The sequence below is a fragment of the Adiantum capillus-veneris genome, chromosome 6 (genome assembly GCF_014529385.1).
Source record: "Adiantum capillus-veneris isolate H3 chromosome 6, ASM1452938v2, whole genome shotgun sequence".
Taxonomy (NCBI): domain Eukaryota; kingdom Viridiplantae; phylum Streptophyta; class Polypodiopsida; order Polypodiales; family Pteridaceae; genus Adiantum; species Adiantum capillus-veneris.
This window is the reverse complement of record NC_140936.1, coordinates 14,957,697-14,982,651: the sequence shown is the minus strand read 5'-3', so window position 1 is coordinate 14,982,651 and position 24,955 is coordinate 14,957,697. Positions and strand designations below refer to the sequence as shown.

The following is a 24,955-nucleotide window of genomic DNA, read 5'->3' as shown; positions in this document are numbered from 1 at the left end:
TTATTAAAAAACAACAAAAATGACATGTGATTGTAGTCACTCATTTAGACCTACTCCCCATAACCCCCCTTAACTTCAGTAGGCCTTCTTGACATCTAACCTTGTTGAAACATTTGTCTAGCTAGCATCCAAGAAGTACTTATCTCTCATTCCATTAAACCTGAATTGGTGCAAAAAATGGATAAGCCTAAGATAAACTTTGTTGTAAAGCTGTAAAAATTGTCAATCTTTGGATATTTTCAATTTTAGTACGCTAAGCATTGGATAGTTATGTACATATTACCGATGTCGCATGCAACTACTTCTAGGTCCTTCAAAGTAGATAAGTGAGAAAATTGCCAAAGAATTGACAATATCACTAACACGAGAAATAGAGATTTAGCGACAAGTTCGAGATAAGAAGTAGCAACTTAGCGAGAAATTTGACTATGCTGGTGGTTTCGTTGAGGTGATTGTCCTAGAGTGACCAAATGCTTGGGCATGGCTCCCTCTATGAATTTCCCTTGCTCGATGATGCACACATAGTCATCTCAACCAAGTGTGACAGGACCCTTAAGAGTAGTTTCGCACGCCGGGGTGCCACCCCTACCTTGACTCCAGCCCTGCGACGTTTTGATGCATTCGCACAGAGCGAAGTTTCGAGGCTGCGTTGAACGAGAATTGCTCTCGCTCCACTCTGTCGAAAAGAGCAGAGTTGGAATCACATGGCCTCGTTAACTGGCGGCGGCGAATAAATTGTGGGGGCCTTGTGTTGGTAAACGCACACAACCAGGTGCATTCACCTAATTGCTTTTTTTTTTTGACGTCCGCACTGACTTATAGCCTCCACGTGGACTGCATCATTCATTCACTGTGCGAATGCCATCCAGTGAGCAGGCATCGTTCAGGGCTGGAGTGGGAGCATAGTTTAGCCGGCGGGGGTGCTGCTCCAGCGTGCGAACCTGCCCTAGGTAAAGGCTCTCGTCCCACGTTAGATTCTGCGTTTCTGCCCTCTTCATCCAAATGCATGCACGTGCTAAGTGCTTGCATCCTCGGACCCAATCTGGCCCCGCATCTCACTCATTCCCTTGGTAATAGAAAGATGGGAGTCTGGGAGAACGTTATTTGTACTGCCCACATCATGCGCAACTTAATAACTTTCTGCAAACGACATGCTTCAAAAAGTTGTCACTTCCACGATTCCATCTCATTGTTTTCCATATCCAGTATGCAGGTTCGGCTGTCCTGGAGGGAGCTCCTTGTGAGTCTGTGAAACACACAGAGAGAGAGAGAGAGAGAGAGAGAGAGAGAGAGAGCGAGAGCTTGAGCTTTTATCAGGCTGAATGCCGGTAGTGGGTTTTGTCTACACGAAGACTTGAACATGGGCAGTCATTGATGAAAGCTGGAATAGCAGATCTTGATGTTGTATGGATTACACACAAATGAGTCCTCAGGTAGTAGCTTCTCCCGCAGAGATGGGCCGATGCTATCAGAACTGCTACATTGACCTCCATCCTCAGACTGGATAGCTCTAGAGGCATTACACCTTTATGGGTCTATGACTTCCTTTATTTTGGAGCAGCTACAACTAGAGGGACACACTCTTTGTCTGTCTTTTTATGGAGAATCCAAGCAAAGACTCCAGCCACATCCCATGGAGAGAGATGTACAGAAGCGCATCTTCTATACCGCAAGAGGAGATGCACTCACCCGCTGCCATCCCCCACCGCCGCACCAAATCACTCAATGAAGACCATTCCTCCGGAGCTGAGAATCCCTTTTCTCTGCACAGATCGAATCACCTCACGTACTATAGTGAAGAGGAAGGCCCCAAATCCCACTCTTTCTCGTATAGTAGGGGCCCTCCATTGTCATCAGCAACAGGAAAGGCTATAAGTTTTTCCTTGCCTCAAAGTCCATCATTTAAAGACAAAGTCAATCAGACAAATCTGCAAGAGGAAATCACAATTCCTTCTCGAAAAAGCAAGGCCAATGAATACAGTGATGCACAATCAACAACTATGGAAGACCCACAAGAAGAGAATGGCTCTTCTTGGACATTGAATCCAGAGAGTTTTCAGCTTGCTATGTATGTGGCAATGGCACATGGCATCTTAGGTGTGCTTGTTTTGCTCTTGTATGGCATTTGGATGCTGTTAGATGACTACCGCAAACCTATACAATGGGCAATACTTTGCTCTATGCCGATGAGGGAGATTCAAAGGACCTTGGTGCAGTTCTGGGAGAAGCCCCTGAAGCAAGGATTTCTGCAAACCATTTGTGCCATTCCCTTTGCTCTGTTTAAAGCTGTTATTGGAACAATTATGGACACAAGGATTGGTCTTCATTATTTGCAGGGCCGCAGTCTGGTCAGGCATCGAAGACCTGTCGGATTTTCAACTCTTATGCAATGGCTGGTATCCTTTGCCATCTTTAGTTTGGGGTATGAGTTTTTTGGGCCTGCTCCCCTTGTCACGACTGCCTTTGTCGGTATGCTTTTGTATGCAGCAGGTACAAGCCTTGGGTTGATCACACCTATTTCAGCTGACCATCCTGATGGGCAAGCCACTTGGTCTAGGCTCTCTGCTAGGCACATGAAGCTTAAAAATGAGCCGAAACTGAGGCCTTTTCAATCCATTATGCGGTTTTTCAGACTTGTCAATACGCAATGCACAAGTGGGTTTTGTGGTAGCCTACACTTTGTCATCGCTGTGCTACTCATTTTAGTGCTGATCACGGGATCTCTAGCTGGTCTCATTCTTTTCTCCTACAAGGTTGCAGTGGAAGGAAAAGATGCAGTGGTAGGCCTTAAAGCTCACATTCAGAAGAGTAACTATGCAGAGCGAGCTGGTTTGAAGCATTGGATTGAGGAAAGTAAGGTTTCTGATGTCATAGAGACTTATGCTGGCCGGGCTTATGAGAGCATATCAGAGCAGATAGATGGAATTGCAACGAAGTACAATCTTACTGACCTGGTTAAAGCAGGAAAGCAGTACTTACTGAGGCAGACAAGACGGCAAGAGGGAGATGAGCATAATCTTGACTTCTCTTTTCATGTTGGATCATTCCCTCTGCTTGTAGAAAAATTTCAGAAGATCAGGTCTAAATTTGGTGATTACGATTTCAAGGGTGCTTACCATGAACTTGAACAAGCAGGTCTTGTTCTCTTAGAGCACTTCCACATTTCAAAGGAAGATCTTCTTGACAGGATAAAGCAGCTGGGAAGAAGGTGGTTGGATGTGGGGAGGCAGTTTGCTGCAAGTGGCTCAACTTTATTACTGGGAGGCATTTACTTGATGGTGTCAGTTGCATACTCCATCGCATCAGGTGCAGCTGGAGTTGTCCGGTTTTTCATGCAGGCTGTTGTCTTCTTTTCTGTACTTTACTATCTCATCATCTCGGAGACGGGTGGGGTCATGAAACAAGTGCTTAGTGTGGTACCACTCTCAGAGTCCACACGAATTCGTTGTGCGACTGTCCTTGAGGATACTGTTAGCAGTGTCCTCTTGTCCACAGCCAAGGCAGCACTTTTTCAAGCTGTATTCACTTGGCTTTTGTTTCGATTCTTTGGTATTCATTTTTTATACATGTCGACACTTTTAGCCCTTCTTAGTGCGCTGTTATCATTACCTTTTTGCTTTCAAGCATCATCGCTCTTAGGAGCATCTCAACTGGCAGTTGAAGGAAGATATGCACAGTCAATTTTTCTTATGGCTGTGCACATTGGCGTAGTTCGTTATGGAGTGGCAAAGATTCACAAGGGAAGTCCACATCATCACTTTGCAGGTCTCAGTCTTGCAGTGGGGATAGTGCTGTTCTGGCACTCACCAGAGGTAGATTCTATCCACTTTGGAAATTTGGTTTATCCTCTTGCCTCACAACACAGTTTGTTCGATAGAATAAATATGTGAGCAGTTTTAAATTCAAAGCAATGGACTGTCATGTATTCTGTTTTGAGGGTGTTGTATGTTTCAAGGCATCAGCATGTCACACACCTTTGTAGCTGTACATTAGCTAATCAAGTCTGTGCAAAATGGATACTTTTAAATTAGACTTCAGTTACACATGGTACACCTTTACTACCTTAACAGTAGAGAATATTGTAAGCCATGTTTCTGTTCAAGGTTTGGAGCTACTTTAGCTCGTCACACGTTATTTCATTTCAGCTGGTCTTGTATTTTGCCCTGTTGTGTATGACGAGATTGTTTCAGTCTGGATATGTATTATGCCAATTTTTTCCAAGAGAATTGGTCATACATATGTGTGGTTTCTCAAGCTGTATCCATGAGGTGGCTGATGGTCCAGGGGCCCATGCTGCTGCAACATACATCAAAGCTAGGGTGACCAAAATGTCGAAGAGCCATGTTACAGGCTTGGACACTCCAAGTGAGAAACCAATAGCAACACACAACAAAATCTACAATTAATTAAACTTGAATAGAGAGAGAGAAGAGAAGAGTTGACATGGAATGGCGGAAATCTGTCCCCAGATGCGCTGGCCCCCCTTCCGGTGTCTATTATTGCTTCACAACGGTACAACTCCCCACAGGTCCAATTCTCCCAAAACTCTGCGTCCAAATGCTCTCGGAAGAGTGGCCCTCCCTCTCATCCTTTGAATGAGGAAAACTGTCTAGAAAATGGCCTCAACTAGGTTGGGTAGGGTGGCTAACTGTGCTCTAATTATGACGTGTGGTATTGAGGGCTTGTTGTGGAACAAGTGTGATACCATACGTATCTGTGGTTTCTCAAGCTGTGTCCATGAGGTGGCTGATGGTCCAGGGGCCCATGCTGCTACACATACATCAAAGCTAGGGTGACCAAAGTGTCGAAGACCCATGTTACAAGCTTGGACACTCCAAGCGAGAAATCAATAGCAACACACAAACAAAATCTACAAATAACTAAACTTGAATAGAGAGAGAGAATAGGAGAGTTGACATGGAATGGCGGAAATCTGTACCCAGATGCACTGGCCCTCCTTCCGGTGTTTATTATTGCTTCACAACGGTACAACTCGCCAAGGGTCCAATTCTCCCAAAACTCTGCGTCCAAATGCTCTCGGAAGAGTGGCCCTCTTGGCACTTTTAACGTATAAGGGATGCCCAAATGCAGAGGCCCAAAAGCATCACTTCCAAAAGCATTTAATTCCCAAAAGCATTTGCACTCAAAAGCATGGTGCAAACCACCAAAATTACCAGCGCAATTTGTGGAAATCGGTACAATAGTTCCACGTATCATGTCACCGCAAATAGCGGAAATCCTGACCAGCCCTCACGCTTTTTTCTTTTTAGGGTTTAGGGCCCCTCGGCTGGTGCTTCAAGTTGGCATGGTTAGGTTTTAAAACCCTAACCCTTTTAGGTCCCTCGGCCACATCTGTAAAGTGTGAAAACTCTAACCCCTTGTCCTCTCAGCCATTTTCCTCAGGTTGGGCACGCCACCTCACCAACTTGTGACTAGCCACCCCTTGGTGCAGGGCTCTTGAAAGTATGCATGATGACTAGCATGGCCAAAGACGCATATCCTTTGGTGAGGTTTTTTGTAGCTGCCTTTGCCATGGTGAAGCGCTTGGGTGGGCTGGCAAAGGTGATTCCCAGCCATACATAAGACTCCATCACCTCTACTTGTTCACTTGCAGCGATAAAACTGCTGCATTCCTGATTTCTTTGGAAGTATGAAAGATTATGACCTTGGTTTTCCCAAGATTCACTGTCAGCCCTCTGTGTACAAAAGTCGTCAAGAGCCTCAAGGTGTCGTTGTAAGCCCTCCTATAACTCAGAGATCAAAACAATGTTGTGAGTGTAAAGCATGATATGTACTAGGGTGCCTCCAAGGTTAGCGCCCTTGCCACCGGCTCGCGATTACTCACATCCATGATGGGGGTGGACAAGCCTTCACACACAAAGGCATGGAGAGTGGGCAAGAAGAGTGATGGCCCGGGAGAATCTTCAAACGGGAGAGCTCTCATACTACGCTTCCCCTCCATGGAAGAGAAGGAATTTTCGAGAAAGAGGCCTACTCTCAAGAAGACAGGTATTTTCCTCGGTGATGATCTCACTCTCTCACAGCTTGCGCATATGACAGAGGTAATGCCAGAGATTACGGCGGCAAGGTAGAAGGGAAAGATGGCCTTTTACAAAGATGGTCGGGTGGTGATTGTAGAGCGGCGCTCTACATGACGGTGTGAGACCTATGGGACCACACTGAAGAGGCTACTTGGAATTGTAATGGATCTATGAGGTTGGATGTTGGTACCTTTGAGGACAATTTCAGAGACAGGGACATTGTTTCCTTCTCAGAGCCTCATCAGGCCCTTGGACAGCTTATGCCACATGTGGTGGTATACAGATGGGAGACAGCCCACAAGACAGTCATGAGATCTGAGCATGGGAGTAGAGGTTCAGTAGGAGTAGCAGTGCTATTTAGGGAGGAGTTACAGCCACTACTACATATTGTACGGAGAGATGATGTAAGGTGCAGCGGAAGTGATTGCTGAACTTTGCTCAAGATGAGTGCTCCGAACTGTGCTCAAGGTTCCTTTTACTTACGGAAGGGAGAGCCTTCCATTCCTCTAGTGAGAGAGTGCAATGGACACAACAAAGTGGATAAACACTGTGAATGAAGGTGCTGAGACTGAGAGATAGAGAGAGAAGAATGCGACACCGAAATGTTGTCGAACCCTCCTCCGAAGGCCCCACTGTCACGATTGTGACTATGTTAACAGCAATACATCTACTCCTAGTTGCAGATATGCGGAGTGCCATGCTAAGGAGGACCCTTGCGCTTGGATGGTCACACCCCTTCGCCCAAGAGACGTGCCTCTTTGCCAAAAGCCACACTCCTTCGACGATTGGTCACACCCTTCCGCTCTACGGGTGCGACTCTTCGCCCAATGGTTGCAGCTCTTCGCCGAAAGGATGTGTCTTTACGTCTAAAGTCATGTCTCTTCACCAAGAGACGTATCTTTTCATTTGTCTTTTTGTCTCCTCTATAAGGAGCCCTTGTATCACACATTCAATCAATCAACACAGAGTCTTCTAAGTCTTGTTTCTGAGTTCAGTTCAAGTTTCTTAAGTCTTAATCATGAGTTTAAGTACTTAATTAAGGATTAGTACCTAGAATCCTCACAATGGTATCGGAGCAAATTTTTTTCCCGGGCCTTTGGACTTGGCGTCTACCTAGCCTCGCCGTTGCCGACCCTACCCGCAACCCTCACCTTGTGTGTTGTATGGCCGCAGAGGAAAGATGGTGTACTACTACGCGTATGAGGTAACTTAAATTTATTATGTTCCAATTATATACATAAAGGATACAGGACAGAACACATATGTGTGTGCGTGGCGTACCCGGAGAACCCTGCGTACCCCTTTATCGGATTGCACTCCTTCACACCCGTATGCTAGCTTTCATGTGAAAGGCCATTGACATGGCAAAAGGCAACGTGCCCCTTCAATTCCCAGGAATCACACCCCTTCACAAAGCGTTGGGCTGCCTTTAACCCAATTTCTGCCCTGAAATTCTGAAACCCTCTGATGAAAATTACCAAGCATCACATGATGTCCCAAGCGGCACAATCTCCAAGCGGCAGTCTGCAACGCTGAAACGCTGGGCTGAAAAGTTGCATGGAATGCCTCTTCACAAAACTCTTCGCTGGATTTTATTTCCACGCGCTGGTTGGCCTTTCTCTTTTTACGCTGGGTAATTTACGATGGCAGCAAGTCAATTTTCAGATTATTAAACTGCCCTTAAGTCAAGTGATTTAAGGTGACCGCCCGAGACCCAAATTTCTAAACCCAATGTGAACTCACTCACTTAATCATATAAACCCCCAAATAAACTGACTTAAAGAACAAAAAAAAAACAGCCAGCCAGCTTTCCACGCTGCCCCTTTTCTCCCCTCCAGCGCTAGCTCTTTGCTGCTCCTCAACGTGCCGTCGGAACCACCACCATGGCCGTTCATCACAGTTAAGTACCTTTTCCGTATTTACATAGATGAAGTTCCGGCAAAGATTCCGCTCGCTACCAGCAAACCCTCTTGCACGCGAAGTGCTCATTATATCGGATACTCGAGCTCCGAAGTCATCATAATTCCAAATTCGCCAGAGCCGGAACCCATTTGGAACAGAGTTTTCGCTCGGAGCACCCGTCCCAGAACCTGTTCCCATCCCAAAACCTGCACTTATTCGAGTTCCTTTTGAGGCGTAGCCATGCCGACATCACACGATGGAGAAGGACAAGCAGAAGATGCCCTTGCTCTTATCAAGGAGCAGATGGCCACATTTTCCGCAAGCCTTGCATCACTTCACACTCGCTTGGATGACATGCACACGCAAAACACTTCTCGAAGTCGTCGTGCTGTTTCTCGGACTACTAATGCAGCATCTTCAACACCTTCTTCCAAATCTTCAGTGGACGAACCAAACGAACCAGATCCAACTGAAGAGGTAGACAATCGCGAACTTCAATTACGTTACAAAATTTTTAATGCTGCACAAAAGAAGAAGCTTGATGTTAAACTGCCGGAACCATACACTGGTCGTCGTGACAAGCGCTACTGGACCAATGGCTGTTCAAAATGGAGATTTACTTATCGAACACAGATTTGGTCGAGAGAAAAAAAGTTGCACTTGCTAGTTCTTTGCTCAAGGACACAACATTTCTTTGGTGGCAACGACGGCTTGCTGTATGGTAAACACACACCTTCTTGGGATAAATTCCGGTGTGCTATTTGCAAGGCGTTTGAACGTACCAATGCGGATTTTCATGCCCGGTCCTCTCTTCGCTGCCTGAGCCAGACAAGTTCCTTGGCCACGTACATCACAGAGTTTCAAAGGCTAACTCTGGAGATAGAGACCCTTAGTCCCTTTGATAAACTTCACAGCTTTATTGACGGACTCGAACCCAACCTGAAGGACGATGTGCACAAATACAACCCTACCACCTTGGATGCTGCAATTGCCTATGTGGAGTGTCTTGGCGATAATCAGTGCCCTACACGGAATTTTCTCCCTGGTAACAGATCTTCAAACGGCGCTCGCTTTTCACAGCGCGATCGCAGAGAAAGCTTTAGCCAAAGTCAACAACATCAGTCTCAGTTCAGACAACAAGCAACGCAACCTTATTCAACTTCAAGGTTCTATTCTCAAGATCGACAATCTGAAAGCAGATCTTCTTCGCATGTTCCTCCACTTGATCGTGGTAAAGGACGTGATTTTTCTCAAGATCGGCATTCCAATACTGAGCAAGGCTCTTCGTCAAATGGATCTTCGATTTCAAAGAAGGAAAGATTATGTACAATTTGCGGTGGTGACCATAGATGGTATCAACGTCCAAAGAAACCAAATCTGTCTACTTCAAAAAAAAATTCCAACGCAGAAACATTATGGAATTTTGAACAATCAGATTCTGCTAAGGATAAAGGAAAATCTGTGGTCAATATGCTTCGTGTCTCAGAGGATACGACTATTCTTATGAAACATGCTCAGTGCAATTCTTCAGTTTTGGAGCCTCTCTCAGAGCAAGTTTTGAGCCTACTTGGAGCTATCAATGGTCGCTCCATTAATATTTTGGTGGACAGCGGATGCTCTAATAATTTCGTCAGCACTCAGATAGTTCAACAGCTTGGTTTAACAACTCAGAAGACATCTCACTTGTATGATGTGGAATTAGCAAATGGATCAATTTCGACTTGTGATCAGACAGTTCGACGGTTGTAGTTCGAGATTCAGACTTATGCAGATCAATTGGATTTTGAAGTTCTGCCTTTATCTTATTACGACATGATTCTTGGTCAGCATTGGTTATTCCAATATGATCCAGCAATTAGCTTTCGAGGACATACTATCAACTTGTTCAAAGAATGACGTGAATGGATTTTACACGGGCTTTCTCATGCGGAACGAGTGATTGAAGCCTCACGTATACTAGTCAAGCAACATGATACGGTGGATTATGAAGAGAATATGATTTCCGATGCAGATGCAGATATTATTATTGACGAATTTTTGAATTCATTAACTTCTCCTGAATCAATTGCAGAACACAAAGATGATTTGAAGCAAGAAGTTTTTGCAAGTGATACTTCGTTTCTAGACAAAGATAAGGAGATAGTTGGAGATTCTGAGTCTGAAGACGACTATGCTTTCTTTGATTCTTTACTGGATGATGATATGCCAATTGCAAGTCATGAAGTGACAGCTTCTGAAGATGATTCTGAAGAATTTTGGGATTCATTATTGGAAGATGATTACAGTCTCAAGCCAAAATTCTCTCAAGTGATAACTAAAGTTGAAGTTATCCCATTTAAAGAATACCTTGAGAAGATTTCCTCTTCCCCAAATATTTCGCAGTTACTGGAAGATTTTGAACTAGAAATCTTACATCGCATAAAGGATTTTGAAGATCGACCTCTTGTTGCAATCAACCTGATTATGCCAGATTCCTCTAAAAAGTCTTGGAATGATGCAATGACATGGGATTTAGCAGTCAAAGTAAAAAGGTTTCGCAAGAAGCAAAGGTTCAAAACAAAGGTTTCCAATAACTCAAAGATTGAAGATTTTCGAAGATTCAATGCTTTTCCAGAGTTCTATCAACATCAGAAGTCATTTCTTTGACACGGGCTCTCATTTTAAATGGGAGGGAATGTCACGATTGTGACTATGTTAACAACAATACATCTACTCCTAGTTGCAGATACGCGAAGTGCGACGATTGGTCACACCCTTTCGCTCTACGGGTGCGACTCTTCGTCCAATGGTTCTAGCTCTTCACCGAAAGGATGGGTCTTTACGTCTTAAGTCATGTCTCTTCACCAAGAGACGTGTCTTTTCATCTCCTATGTAAGGAGCCCTTGTATCACATAATCAATCAATCAACACAGAGTCTTCTAAGTCTTGTTTTGAGTTCAGTTGAAGTTTCTTAAGTCTTAATCATGAGTTTAAGTACTTAATTAAGGATTAGTACCTAGAATCCACACACCCACTCTCTATGGCAAAAGCGATCTATTGATTGCACAAATCTCTACAATGCTTTGGACTTGCCGACGATGTCGACGACGATGAGGACGGCGACGAGATCGGTTGAAATCTGAAAATGCTAAGGGCTGAAAACTGCAAATCTTTATCTGCTGAATTTTGACTCTATGTCGGTGACGATGTCGATGGCGACGATGCGACAACTGTAACAAACTGATGACTGCAAATCTTTATCTGCTGAATTTTGACTCTATGTTGGTGACGATGTCAATGGCGACGATGCGACGACTGTAACAAACTGATGACGTGTCAAAGCCTTGTAGAATGGAGCCAACTTACAGATGCCGGCCGAGGGGCCTAAACCCTAGAAGAAGCAGAAGCAACAGAAGAAGAAAGCATCACATTTCCGCCGGATTGTTGACGTGGCAGATTGCACGGATTTCCGAAAACTCTGCTAATTGCTAACGTGGCAAAACTGTACGGATTTTCGCTTTTTACGTTGGCAATGCAGACGTGGCAGGACTGTACGAATTTCCGTGATTTACACTGGCAGCTTTTTGGCTTTGCTTTTGGACCAGATGCTTTTGAGTTTTGAAGGCTTTTCACTGTAATTGCTTTTCAGGCCAAGGGCCTTTAAATATGAGGTTAGGGCTCATTCTCTGGCATGCTTCTTGGAGAAGGTGCAGAGTCTGGAGTACCGGCTTGTACTGTGTTGATGCAATATAAAGAAATACCGAAAGGGGCGCCAAGGTTTGGGGCCAATACTCTCTGGGGTGGAATTCCGCCTTTCCGTGTCGCGTGTTGTCTCTCTCTCTCTCTCTCTCTCTCTCTCTCTCTCTCTCTCTCTCAGTTCAGTTGTATATGAAGTGTTAAAAGTTTGTTCAATCTGTTCTTTTTTATTGGCATGTGGTGCCTGTCTTGTGATAATGATATCAGAGCATCAGGCGTCTGCTTTTCTGAAAGCATACCGGTCCTACATAAGAGCAGACAGAGCTATTGGAATTTTATTTGAGGTATCTGCAGCTTTCGATCCCGGACTTATTAGCCACTCTCACCCTTACTTCATCTCGCATCGGGCACGCTCCCGTCTTCATCGCTGTGTCTTACAGGGCATAAGCCATAAAGAACCCAAGACTTGGAATTCATGGATTTAGGAGAATATTTGTAGTTTTTGCTTAACGAGCTTCACGACATTCTTTCGCGGCATCCTTAGCAGAATCTTCCGATGCTGCAAAGTTTTCAACAATTTTTGAACTACATGTTACCCCCTTTGATGCCCCAGGTGGCACCTCCTCCTCCGGCACCAGAAAGTACGAGAGCTTTCAATCGACAACCTTCTCAACCGGCTGTTCCGATTGGGGGAGTCTTCAGGAATATGGTGTAGCCATCTGACCTTGATCCAGTGCAACCGCCTTTGCCATTGCCCCACCTCCACCACCGCCGCCACCAGGCTACAATGTTTGGAGCCCATATGGATACCCTTATTATCCATACCCGGGATATGCGCCTAACCAACCCAAAGATTTCAAAGATGGTGGCACGACAGTCAAATTTTTCACTTTTTCTGGGGTGAAAGATTGCAAGAAAACATTGCAGTTCCTACAGCAATTTGACAACATCTATGCTTTGGGGAACTATACAGAAGAATCCAAGATTTCTCGAGCAGCGGGATTTCTTAAAGATAATGCTATGCAATGGTGGAGTTCAATAGCGACACAATCACATGCTCCAAGGACCTGGCAAGCTTTCAAGACAGTTTTTGCACGTAGTTACATGACTTCGATGTTTGAAGTCCGGATTTTAGCAGAGTGGGGAAACTTGAAAATGCTTGCCACCTAAACCATGGACGACTATAACCAAAGGTTTCTCTACGTGTACCTTCCGGTGTCCTTTAAGTTCATTCCCTTGGAGGACCAGTGCGAGCGCTACACCATTGGACTACCATCACCATTGCAGGGATATTGTCTCCAAGCAAGTCTCTACCATGCAAGAGCTTACCATGCCGCGGTCGGCTACAAGCTCATGAAAGGAAAGTTTACCACAGAAGAACCTCCGGCCGCTAACCTGAACTCCCAGCAACAACGAACAAATTCTCAGGAATCCCGTGAAAACTAACCTCAACGGCCTCGTCTGACACAACGTCAACGAGACGCCTTGTTAAAGAAGGCCGATGCTTCGAATGTTTCCAAACAGGGCATACGTTCAATACATGTCTTGAGCGAGCGTCCTTAGTGCAACCTTCTGCTCCCACGTCAGACAGATCCCCCGGGGCCACCTCCGGCCAAGAAGGCTAGACCCCACGGGGCAAACTCAGAAAGTGGTACCACTGGTGCACTTCCAGTGACTATACAAGATTATCATGAAAAAGCTGATTTCCACATTATGAAGTTGGGCAATTGCGACGTTCTCTTGGGCATGCCCTGGCACGACAAGAATGATGCAACTCTCTAGGTCCGGAACCGAACCATCATTGTGATGCAGAAGGGCAAGCCCATTGTCCTCAAAGTTCGGTTGTCCGAACAAAACCCTAAATGACCTCTCTAGTTGTTTTCTAGTTAGATATTTTTGAACATTGTTTGAGAAAGTATTGTTTGAAATGGATGCTATCGATTTTAAACCTGTCTTGGTGCCGATTTGAAATGTTTTGACTCTGGTTTTAATATTGGTTTCAATAATTGGTGATTTTACTCCCAAGTGGAGAAGTGAGAAATATTGTTTTGGTATTGTTTCAACCTTGGAACGACGCAGGCCGATGCCTGGGGAGCGTTTGGTTGTATGCTTGAACCTCCAAGCGACGCAGACTGCGATTTGGGGAGCGTTTGGTTGTACAGTCCTCTGAGCTCATGGCCCGGACCTTTTTAGGTTATTTGCGGGGGGGGGGGGGGGTAACGAGGTAGTCGGTGAGTAGCTTCATACCGCAGACCATTTGTCTCGAGGGAGTGCTCAGCGGCGCTGTTTGTTGTGTCTTGTAACATGCATATGTAAGCAATTGTGTTGTGTAATTTTAGTGCGTCAAGACACCCGTGGAAGATTAGTACGGTCTGGGTGTGATGGCTAATTTTACTACGCCGGAATATCAAGAGGTCCGATCTGGACGAAAGGAGAAGCTAACTCCTTGATAAAAAGAGCCGAAAGGAGAAGTTAACTTCTTAACAAAAAGAGCAAATTGATTGTCCCTCGGAAATTTTTGAGCTAACTTGAGTTGTTTTGCAGATATGTTGTAATTGCGGACGATTACTCTCTTTCAAGAAGGAGAGATGTAACAAACTGATGACGTGTCAAAGCCCTGTAGAATGGAGCCAACTTGCTGATGCCGGTCGAGGGGCCTAAACCCTAGAAGAAGCAAAAGCAACAAAAGCAACATAAGAAGAAAGCAACACATTTTTCCGGACTGTTGACGTGGTAGATTGTATGGATTTCCAAAAATTCTGTCGATTGCTGACGTGGCAGAACTGTACGGATTTCCGTTTTTTATGCAGGCAATGCTGACGTAGCAGGACTGTACGGATTTCTGTGATTTATGCTAGCAGCTTTTTGGCTTTGCTTTTGGACCAGATGCTTTTGAGTTTTGAAGGCTTTTCACTGTAACTGCTTTTCAGGCCAAGGGCCTTTAAATATGAGGTTAGGGCTCATTCTCTGGCATGCTTCTTGGAGAAGGTGGAGAGTAAGGAGTACCAGCTTATATTTCTTTATATTGTGTTGATACAATATAAAGAAATATTGAAAGGGGCGCCAAGGTTTGGGGCCAACTGTAACAAATTGCTAATGTGTCAAAGCCTTGAAGAATGGAGCCAACTTACAGATGTTGGCCGAGCGGTCTAAACCCTAAGAAGAACAAGTAACAGAAGAAGAAGTCCTACCAACTTATGGGGATCCCATCCGATGGGGCCCCAAGTGACATAAAGATTAAAATAAAGCAAGATCCGCAATTGATGACGTGGCAATTTTCGAAAATTGCGTTGACATGATGACGTGGCAGGTTGTACGGATTTCCACGTTTTGCGCTGGTTGATGAACGGATTTTCGTGATTTATGCTGGCAGTTTTTGGCATTGCTTTTTGGACCAGAAGCTTCTGAGTTTTGAAGGCTTTTTACTGTAACTGCTTTTCAGGCCAAGGGCCTTTAAATATGAGATTAGGGCTCATTCTCTGGCATGCTTCCTAGAGAAGGTGCAGAGTCTCAAGTACCGGCTTGTACTGAGTTGATACAATGTAAAGAAATACCGAAAGGGGCGCCAATGTCACGATTATGACTATGTTAACAGTAATACATCTACTCCTAGTTGCAGATACGCGAAGTGCCATGCCAAGGAGGACCCCTGCGCTTGGATGGTCACACCCCTTCGCCCAAAGGACGTATCTCTTCGCCAAAAGCCACACTCCTTCGACGACTGGTCACACCCCTTCGCTCTACGGGTGCGATTCTTCGCCCAATGGTTGCAGCTCTTCACCGAAAGGATGTGTCTTTACGTCTAAAGTCATGTCTCTTCACCAAGAGACGTGTCTTTTCATTTATGTCTCTTCATGAGTTTAAGTACTTAATTAAGGATTAGCACCTAGAATCTTCAGAGTGGTATCAGAGCAAATTTTTTCTCGCGACCCGAAGGTTGTGAGCCTCTGACCCTCGCCGCTACCCTCTCCCCCCCTCTCCCGGAGTTGCATGGAAGCAAAAGAAAGATGGAATTCAACTTCTTTGCCGATGGTCTGAGGTAACTGATTTAATTCTGCGCATATAAAAGCAACATAAACAGAACGGGACAGTAGTGTGTGCGAGTGTGTGGCGTACCCAGAGTATGTGTGTGGCGTACCCGGTGACTTTCGGGACAACTTCTGCTGGAGTCTCTTCGAGCGCCCTTTCCTCGGGTAGTACCCCTTCAAACCCATGGTCGCACCCCTTCATGCGAAAGGGTACCACGCGGCAGGCTGCCACCTCTTCCCAATGCTTGCACCCCTTGGAAGTGCCTCTTCAGTTTGAAGAATTCACACCCCTTCCCAAGGATTGCACCCCTTCACGCGAACGGTTCTCAAATCAGCCTAGCAGCACCCCTTCACCTTGGCGGTACCACTTGGCGCCATGAGACTCGCAGATGGGCTGAATTTCTGCAAACGTTGGCTTGCAAATCTGAAAGCTGGCTGAATTCTGCTACGCAAGGCTGTATTTCTGAAGCGCCTGGGAGGAGAAGGAGAGCATCAGGCACTCAGTGCAGCAGGGCTCTGGAAACCCTTCTCAGCAAGACGACCCCCCCTTCAACCTGACGTTTTTGGAGCCCTACAGCCAGCGTTTTCAGCCCCTGCAAATAGCGTTCCTCAGCCTTGCAGCTTGGCGATTCCAGCAAAGGTTTTCAGCAAGCAAAAGGCTCAGCCCTTCCAGCGACAAAACAGCCAGCAGATCAGCGTTTTTAACCAGCCAGCCCAGCGTTTTGATCCAGCAATATTCATTTTGATCCAGCAATATTCAGCATGTGTGGACAGCAATAAGCAATGTTTTTGCACAGCAGTAAAACAGCAATCTCAGCAGTAGGGACAACGTTTTTTTGCAATAGCAGATCGGCCCGTCAACTTGACAATTGCAGATCGCCGAGCATTCAGTTTTCAGCCCTAGTCTCGCCATCGACATAGAGTCAGATTTCAGCAGATAAAGATTTGCAGTTTTCAGTCCTTAGCATTTTCAGATTCAGCCCGTCTCGTCGTCGTCCTCATCGTCGTCGACATCGTCGGCAAGTCCAAGCATTGTAGAGATTTGTGCAATCGATAGTAGACTGCTCTCGCCATAGAGAATGGGGCCTTCGGAGGAGGGTTTGACAACAATCTGGTGTCGTATTCTTCTCTCTCTATCTCTCAGTCTCAGCACCTTCATTCACAGTGTTTATCCACTTTGTTTGTGATCACTTGCACTCTCTCATTAAAGGAACGGAAGGCTCTCCCTTCCGTAAGTAAAAGGAACCCTTGAGCACAGTTCGGAGCACTCATCTTGAGCAAAGTTCAACATTCACTTCCGATGCACCTTACAAGCTCTCTGAAAAGATCAATGATGTCTCCTTCCGACTGAAACTACCTGACACTTGGAGAATTCACAATGCATTTCATGTGAGTCTCTTGAAACCTTTCAAAGGTGATGTTTTTGAAGATGGGGAGCCCGATGAGCAACCCGAAGTGGAGGAAAACGAGGAGATTCTTGTTCTTGAATAGATTTTGGCACATAAGGACACAAAGAATAAGGGTAAAGTAAGAAGGCGGTTCTTGGTTAAATTCAAGAACTATCCTGCATTGGATGCGAAGTGGATGGAGGAGGACCTAGCAGATACTCCTCCGATTGTGAACCTTTACCTTGAAGCTTTTGGTTTAGCATAGTCTATTCCAAATGGAACCCAGAATTCAGCTTGGCCGCAGATCTGGTGCAGGGGATGCACAAGAGGGGAGTTACTCCGCTCCTTTGTCAAGAGATGCCTCGAATTTTCAATACTAGAGTCACTGATGTCTCTTTGAGCTTCAGGGATACTGAGAGCCAACAATATTTTGCTATATGACTTTATGAAATGGAATTCCTGAGTATGAAACTGATCTGTTCTTGACTTGTTTTTAAGTGCAGGAACTGATAGACGAAATGACTGCAGCATTTTGGTTTGAATGATCTCGAATAGACATGGTTGCAATAGGGGTTAGTCAATCGGGTATCGATGAGGTCCTGAGTGGATCTAGATGCGTTGCCGATAAATCATGGTCTAAGATCCGAATGAATGTTGAATGTCATGTAATGTCTTGTGATGTCGAGTGATGTGACTGTCGATTGGTACATGTGCTAGATGTGTGTTCCTAATGCGTAGGTACTAACAGTCAGTGTCTGCTAAGTCAGTTAATGGCTTCTGTCTATTTTGCAAGCGTAATCGAGGGCGATTACAATGCTTTCAAGAAGGGGGTATGTCACAAACTGGTGACGTGGCGTGACACAACCCACACATATATTCATTGCTGGTTGCATTGATGACGTGGTTGCCCGTACACCCTCTGCAGGAAATCCTGAGCTGCTGACGTGGCAGGCTGTATAGACGTTAGCGCAAATCCCGGCGGATTTTTCGGCAGCAGGGAAAAGCAGCGCAACTTTTGGGGCATTGCTTCAAGCTACGCAATGGAGAGAGAGAGAGAGAGAGAGAGAGAGAGAGAGAGAGAGAGAGAGAGAGAGAGAGAGAGAGAGAGACTTTCGTTGCTTTTTCTACGCAATTGAGATAGAGAAAGAGCTTTAATTTTATGAGATGCTTTAAAAAATTGCAAACCTATTATTGGGGCAGCTTTTTATGGGAAGCTTTTGGGGCTCTGCTTTTGGCATCCCTTGTAATCTTTAAATATGTGAGCAGGCCACTCACAACTCAGAGCATCTGGACGCAGAGTCTGAGTGTGAGCGTCTGCCCGCACTCTTGTACTTTGAACACAGATTAATATATAAAGAAATATTGAAAGGGCCGCCAGTCTTTGGGGCCAATATCTCTAGGCACAGAACTCCGCCGGGCCAGTGTCGAATCAATTGTGAACTGTGAACTGTTTTGAAGTATTTATTTGTGCTGTTGCGGTAGATTCTCGACTTGGAGTGTCCAAGTCTGTTACAGTGCCACATGAGATTATTTAGGCTGAGCTAGCTGCCCCTCCTCTCGTAGTTGAGGCCCTTACTAAATCAGTTTCCTTCATGCATAATTTATGGGACCTTCCCAGAGACGGATATGCTCGGCTAGTATTTGAGTCATCCCGACAGCTAGCGCTACAAGGGAGCACAGCATGTTGGTATGGGTAGATGACATCATGGTTTCAATCACACGGCTTCAGCATGGATAGACTACCTCCATTCCAGTACTCCTTGGATGCACCCTCCCTTTCTCTCACACAGATGGAGACCACTAGACTTGCGTCAGGATTTGATTCAACTAGATACCAGAAGCAAATGGATACAGCCGGTACAAGAGATCAGCGGCTCAAATGCTTGGGTGTACGGTGTACCTTCATAGATGACCTAGGTTATATATGCTTTATATGAGCAGGTGATAGGGAGAGTACGATGCCCCAGAGGGTTATCAAACCCTATTACTAGCACCGCTGGTGTGAAGCAAGGATGCCCACTAGCCCCGATCCTCTTTGGGATCTACATTGATGAGACCTCTTTTTCCACATTGTTTATGTCCTTGAGGCCGGTTACCCTCACATGAGAGCCTGCATCCTCCTCCTTTGTTCTTCTTCAAGGGTCATGTTAATAAGAGTGGGTGTACAAGGAGCTTCCTTTTCTTGGCAACTTCGATCCATTTTTCGGCCTCCTCTACTTTCTTTTGTGTTGCGGAGATGACCGCGGCCCATGACTTCTTCTCCTCACCTTCCTTGATAACCCGCATTTCTTCTCTCATGGTATTCAATTCTTCCATCATGGATGGCTGAATTTTACCTTCTTCGAGCTGCCCACTTTTTGCTTGTAGATTTCGAATGATGGAATCTTGGATGATCATTTTCTCCTTGAGCGAAGCGATCGTCCTACACATGCCATCTCTTTCTTCGGTCCATCTTTGAAGAATAGTGCTCCTCTCCTTCCTTCACTCTTCCACTTCGTTTCTCCATTCTCTCATTTCTTTCTCTATTGCTGACATCCTCTTCCCTGTTCGCATGAAAGAGGCTTTGTGGGCGGCCAGCGAGGGATGCGTCTTCTTACACGTGGGGGAAGCTGTTGGCACTTCTCCGATGCTTCCCACAAGCGCGCGCGAGAGAGAGAGAGAGGGGGGGGGGAGTTTAAAACAACAAAAAACAGTAAGAAACACTTGTGAAACCTTAAAAAATAGCAAACCACAGATTTGAAACCCTAAAAAACAGCAATAAACAGTGGTGAAACCCAAAAAAACAGCAAGAGACGGTGACAAAACCCTAAAAAAAAACAAAAAACAGTTTCGAAACCCTAAAAACAGCAAAGAAAACAGTTTTGAAACCCTAAAAACAGCCTAAAAGCAATTTCGAAACCTTAAAAACATCAAAGAAGTGACGAAACCCTAAAATCAGTGAGAAACCCATGAGAGAGAGAGAGAGAGAGAGAGAGAGAGAGAGAGAGAGAGAGAGAGAGAGAGAGAGAGAGAAGAAGAAGAAGAGAAGAGGAGAATTTTAACGTCGTAGGAAACTATCCCAAGAGACCTTAAAGATCTATCCAACGAGGAGAGAGAGAGAGAGAGAGAGAGAGAGAGAGAGAGAGAGAGGCCAGGAATTTTTTTTGTTATGCAAAATGAGTGAACACATCATGTTCAAGGTGTAGTTAAACTGAGATTTTACATTTTGCTTTCTATTTTGAGCGATGGTTGGACACTAAAAAAGGGAAAAGTTCTGCTTTTCTATTGCTAATTGACATTCTTTTGGTCTTTATGCAGAGAGCAATCATGGGACCGTTGATCATTACCATTCTCATAGCTGTAAAGAACCTATATTTGGAGTTTGTTTTGAAGACAGAAAAGCAAAGCTAACAAAAATGGGTCTTCATTTACATTCGATCCCTGTGCTGCAGAAGGCAGACAGAGTTTCTTTTCTGAGAATGATCATAAGCAAGCCACTAGCAGTTTTTCATCATTTATAGTGACAGGAAGTGATATTTTATATAGAAGCTGGGCTCTGGCTTTCTCGTCTTTATGAAAATTCTAATGCTGGCCCCCGAAGAGAGTTGGCATGTGAAAAAGCTTCAATTATAGGAGACTTTTGTCACAAATTGGTGAAGGTAAAAAAACATTGTATTTCTTTGCAGGCAGGCATTTCACTCCCTGCACCTCCCAAAAAGGAGCTCCCATCTTGCGTGCCTTTCCTTGGTTTGGGTAGATTTTCCTCTCCTTTGTTTGTATATGCGCATCGACAAGGTATCAGAGGGCAACATCATTAGTGGTAGTAACACTCGCGGGAAGGGAAGGATGCCTCTTTTTCTCCCGAGTATGTGCACTGGGAAATATTCAAGGTGTAGGAGGTCACAGACATACCCACATGGTTGATTTTGAAGTAGAGATGGTCAACATAGTCAGTAGGTTGACATCCAACTTGCAGTCCTATCACCCCACCATTCTTCTCCCGTATGCATGTGTGCCAGCACTCAACTGGTTGTAGGCGTTGAAGCTCATGGTCGAGCAACCTGGCTTCCATTGCAAGTGCCTGCCCCTTCAATGACATCAACCCAGGGTTGCTAGCAGCAACACACTTATCGGGTTGTTCCATCTATTTTGGGATTCAGTTTTCTCACTCCTTTTACCATGGGCAAAGAATTTTAAAGTTGGGTCCACAATGAGAGGGGTCGGAGATTCCAATTTCACAATAAAGACACGAGTCTCTGAACAATCACAATCACATATGATTCATGTCACTATCCCCGTCAAGATCTTAGACATGAACCGTGATCATTAGGACTCATTTAGCCATCACATCTAGACCCTGTTGATCTCTAATGGATGCCTTGATGCATTAAATCCCACTCATGTAAGAGTGGATTGTGTGGTGTAGATGACACGTGGGACTCCCATGTTTGTGCCTAAATGGGCAAGTAAAGCCAAAAAGGTTGTCTCAACCAGGGATTCATCGAAAGTATTTTCTGAGCTAGTGTGAAAACAGAATAGGCTCTAAATACATCAAATTTTGTTTGATGTGACGAAGATGAATCCATGCTGGCTGTCTCTTGAACAAAGTACAGTGTGTAATTTATTGGGTTTGTGAGCTTCCATTGACTATTTCTTCTTTGTGTAAAATACTGTTTCAACTCTTGGGTTTTTGTCATGATATGAAAAGTGGCTGATGCAGAATTTCATCTGCCATGTAGACTCGAACAATCGAAAGCTTATTGCATGAACAAAACTTGGGATTGTTTAGGCTTATTCTAGACTTGGGGTTGCTTGCTCTGTATTGTCTAATTCACACCTGGGTTTGAGCCCTTCGTGATGGCATACTACAGAAGAGTGGGATGCTTAGGGCTTCTCTCTTGAACCATCGAAGTCTGCTGTGGGCCTTTGATCCAATGCTGAACTCTTGGTCTTATTGCACCAAATAGTCTTAAACCTAATGTTGAGCACTTGGTTATGGCATTTGGGGATGCCTAGGGCTTTTTTACTGAACCTTTTGATGATGGGAATAGATTTTTTTAGTGAACCCTTTGATTAGGGATTTTTTTGACTATGCTACTGAACTTTAACCTAAGCTTTCGGTTTTGTTGTAGGTTCCTTTTTCACCCCACTATGTCTTAGGTTTTGAACAGTGGTAGTGCCTGCCTAAGTGGTTCATTTGGCTACAGATTCTATTTTGATGGTCTTTTTCTTCAACTAAATCCACTTTGGATAGATTTTGGGATGCCGATTTTGGTCAAGTTCATTGTCCTTGGTTGTGGTCATGGGAGACGATGCATCTGCTAAAAACAATATGCCAAGGCATCCTCCTCTTCTTTAAGTTAGGTCCTAGCATGACCAGGTCATCATTGGTTATACCACTCAAGGACCTTGCCCTAAGTTTTCAATTCTTGAGTGTATTCATGCTTTGGAAAATGGTAGTTAAAGGATCTCCATGAATGCAAACTGGTGCTTGAGCGAGCATATAGGGAATGTTAAGATTTGGGGCTCCTTGAGTTTGTTATAGTTTGAGTTTGTTGGCTTTGTACTCTCTACTTCTGAGCCGTCGGTAATTCCATACTGTGGAAGACGGGGTTGCTTTTGGCACTATACTGTTCCTTCTTTGCTTTGACCTAATGCTAAGCTCTTAGTTCTACTAGACATTCTACTCGAATCGAAAAATAATATGATCTTAAGAGATTGTACAGTATTAGCAACACTTTGATACACGGGATCTTTTGATGTTTGATGATGATTTTTGAGCCATACATGTGTGGATTTGGTCTTATTCTGAAGAATAGATCCATTGAGGTGTCTTTGAGGCAGACTTTTGAACCATGTGTGGTTTTTGTCATACTAGTTCTTATAGGTTGATGGTGTGAAATGACAAGTCGGACTGTTTTTTAGCAAAAAAAAAAGATTTGCAAAATTTTTCTGTAAAATAAACATTAGGGAATGGTGAGCTTGTGAAAACCTAGAAATTCTCCTGCTAGTCTTTACTTGTTGGCTTAGAAGAAGTTGGTTTTTGCATAAAAAATATGAAGTAGAAATTTAAAAAAACTTACAAAGTTGAAAAAAATCTCTTTTTGATAGCAAAGAAGTAAAACAATTGTCTTCGACAGTACAACCAAGAAAAGGTAATCGAACCTTTTTTGTTGACCATATTTTGCCATACCCATCAAGAGGGGAGATTGTTTTCTAAAAAGGAAAGCAAAACTGACCTTTGGATAACAAGAAAGAAGAAAACATTATTTGAAACAACATTGTCAGTAATTCTTGCTTAGGTAGTCCCTTGATTTGATTGGTTCAGGATATATGAACTACCAATTTCACTCCCTCCGTTTTATAAATTTTAATGAACTCAATATCTTATTTCAAGGAAAGAACACTTTTAAATGAACATCTTGAATGAGGGTCAGCCCTCACCTTGTTAAAGGAGGCCAAATCACGGAGAACATTCTTAAAGCCTAAATCCTCTTCTTGTTAACAAAAATGATCCCCTTAGATCTAAGCTCTTCTTAGGACGGAAGACTAATAACAAAAAAATTATATACTCTGAACAAACTAGCTCACTTATTCTCTATCCATGGCTAACTTGCTTATTCTCATATGTATTAGCATTCACTTATTTAAAATTATGTTTGAATCTCTATCCAAGGTTGGCTCACTTATTCTCATATGTATTGGCATTCTCATATGTATTAGCAGCTTGGAAGCTTTACAACTAATCTATGGCTCCTCTAGTCTTGTATTTTGTAAACTATATCTTTCAATGATTGGGTTAAACTCTTGACAAAACCTTATAGATGGTTGTAAGTTGATTATTGAAATGAATAATCTACTCCTTGGGCTTTTGTTTCTAGATAACCCACTTGAGTTTCATCTATTTTCTACCCTTGGCTTGGAGGTCAAGCTCAATATTTAGTTATTGTCCAAATTTCTTTCAACCATTTCAAGAGCTGGATGTTGAACATTTTTAAAGAGCGTAAGTATGATGATCTAGGACCTTTTTGACCACATATGGAAATTCTAAGGGTGTCAAATTGGTTACTAGCTTGCTTAAACCATGTATTGATGAGGAAGCAACATCTTCTTTGAAAAGATCGATGAATGTTTTGAGTAAGACTTTGGGTCCCCATGAGTATCGTAATGACCAAAATGTTATTTAATCTAATCAAGAATTTACTATACAATATATATTTTTCATGTCCAAAAGTTCTTTAGTAATTTGGACCAACTTTTAGTATGCCTCAAGCTTATCTTTTTCTAGCTTAGGATACGGGAGTGTTTCCACTGATTTTCTACGTTCCGTTAGATGCATCAAGTGCAACATAGGTTCAAACATAGGTTAGATGCATCAAGTGCAACATAGGTTCAAACACTTTGTCTACCTAGATTTGATCCCCCAAAATGGTGAGTGGATTCCTCTTTCTTGAGCAACTGTTTTAGCCCATTTTTCAAGCAATATTGCTTGTTGTTATTGTTTCCGCCAAGAGGTTTTTTTCTTTCGGCTTCTCCCAGATTGAGATGATTATTTATTTCCATTGAATTATCATTAATTTTTGTTGCTCTTGGATCTTAGTTTGAACTCTCGTCATGGCTTTCAATAGTATGAGAGCTTTACTATCTGATGAGCTTCATGGAATTACTTCCACCATGTTGATAGCAATTTCATCTTATTGCTAGGGTTTTTAGGAAAATCTTCTAGAAAGTGTCCACCCTTTTTTCACAATCATAATAGTAAACTGTTGGTAGCATAAGATTTTTATGAGGATGAGGAATTCATTCTTCCAATCATCATTAAACCACAATGATGACAAATACTAGTTTCTGGCTTTGGCTCAGGCCATGGCTGTTGTCTCACAATTGGCAGTCTAGCCCCTTGATTTGTAATGAATACACATGTATAATCTGGCTCTATAAT

The 24,955-nt window shown here is 43.9% G+C and overlaps 2 protein-coding genes across 2 annotated transcripts; both read left to right on the top strand.

Annotated features, from left to right (window-relative positions):
• Positions 1-615: 615 nt before the first annotated feature.
• Positions 616-1,375, top strand: LOC147455179 (uncharacterized). The gene is made up of 4 exons (XM_086514014.1): positions 616-712; positions 870-950; positions 1,207-1,213; positions 1,318-1,375. The coding sequence occupies exons 1-4, from the start codon at positions 616-618 to the stop codon at positions 1,373-1,375; spliced, it is 243 nt and encodes an 80-aa protein (XP_086370140.1).
• Positions 1,229-21,644, top strand: LOC147455178 (uncharacterized). Its single transcript, XM_086514012.1, has 2 exons — positions 1,229-3,812; positions 20,332-21,644. The coding sequence occupies exons 1-2, from the start codon at positions 1,599-1,601 to the stop codon at positions 20,422-20,424; spliced, it is 2,307 nt and encodes a 768-aa protein (XP_086370138.1). The 5' UTR covers positions 1,229-1,598; the 3' UTR covers positions 20,425-21,644.
• Positions 21,645-24,955: the final 3,311 nt, after the last annotated feature.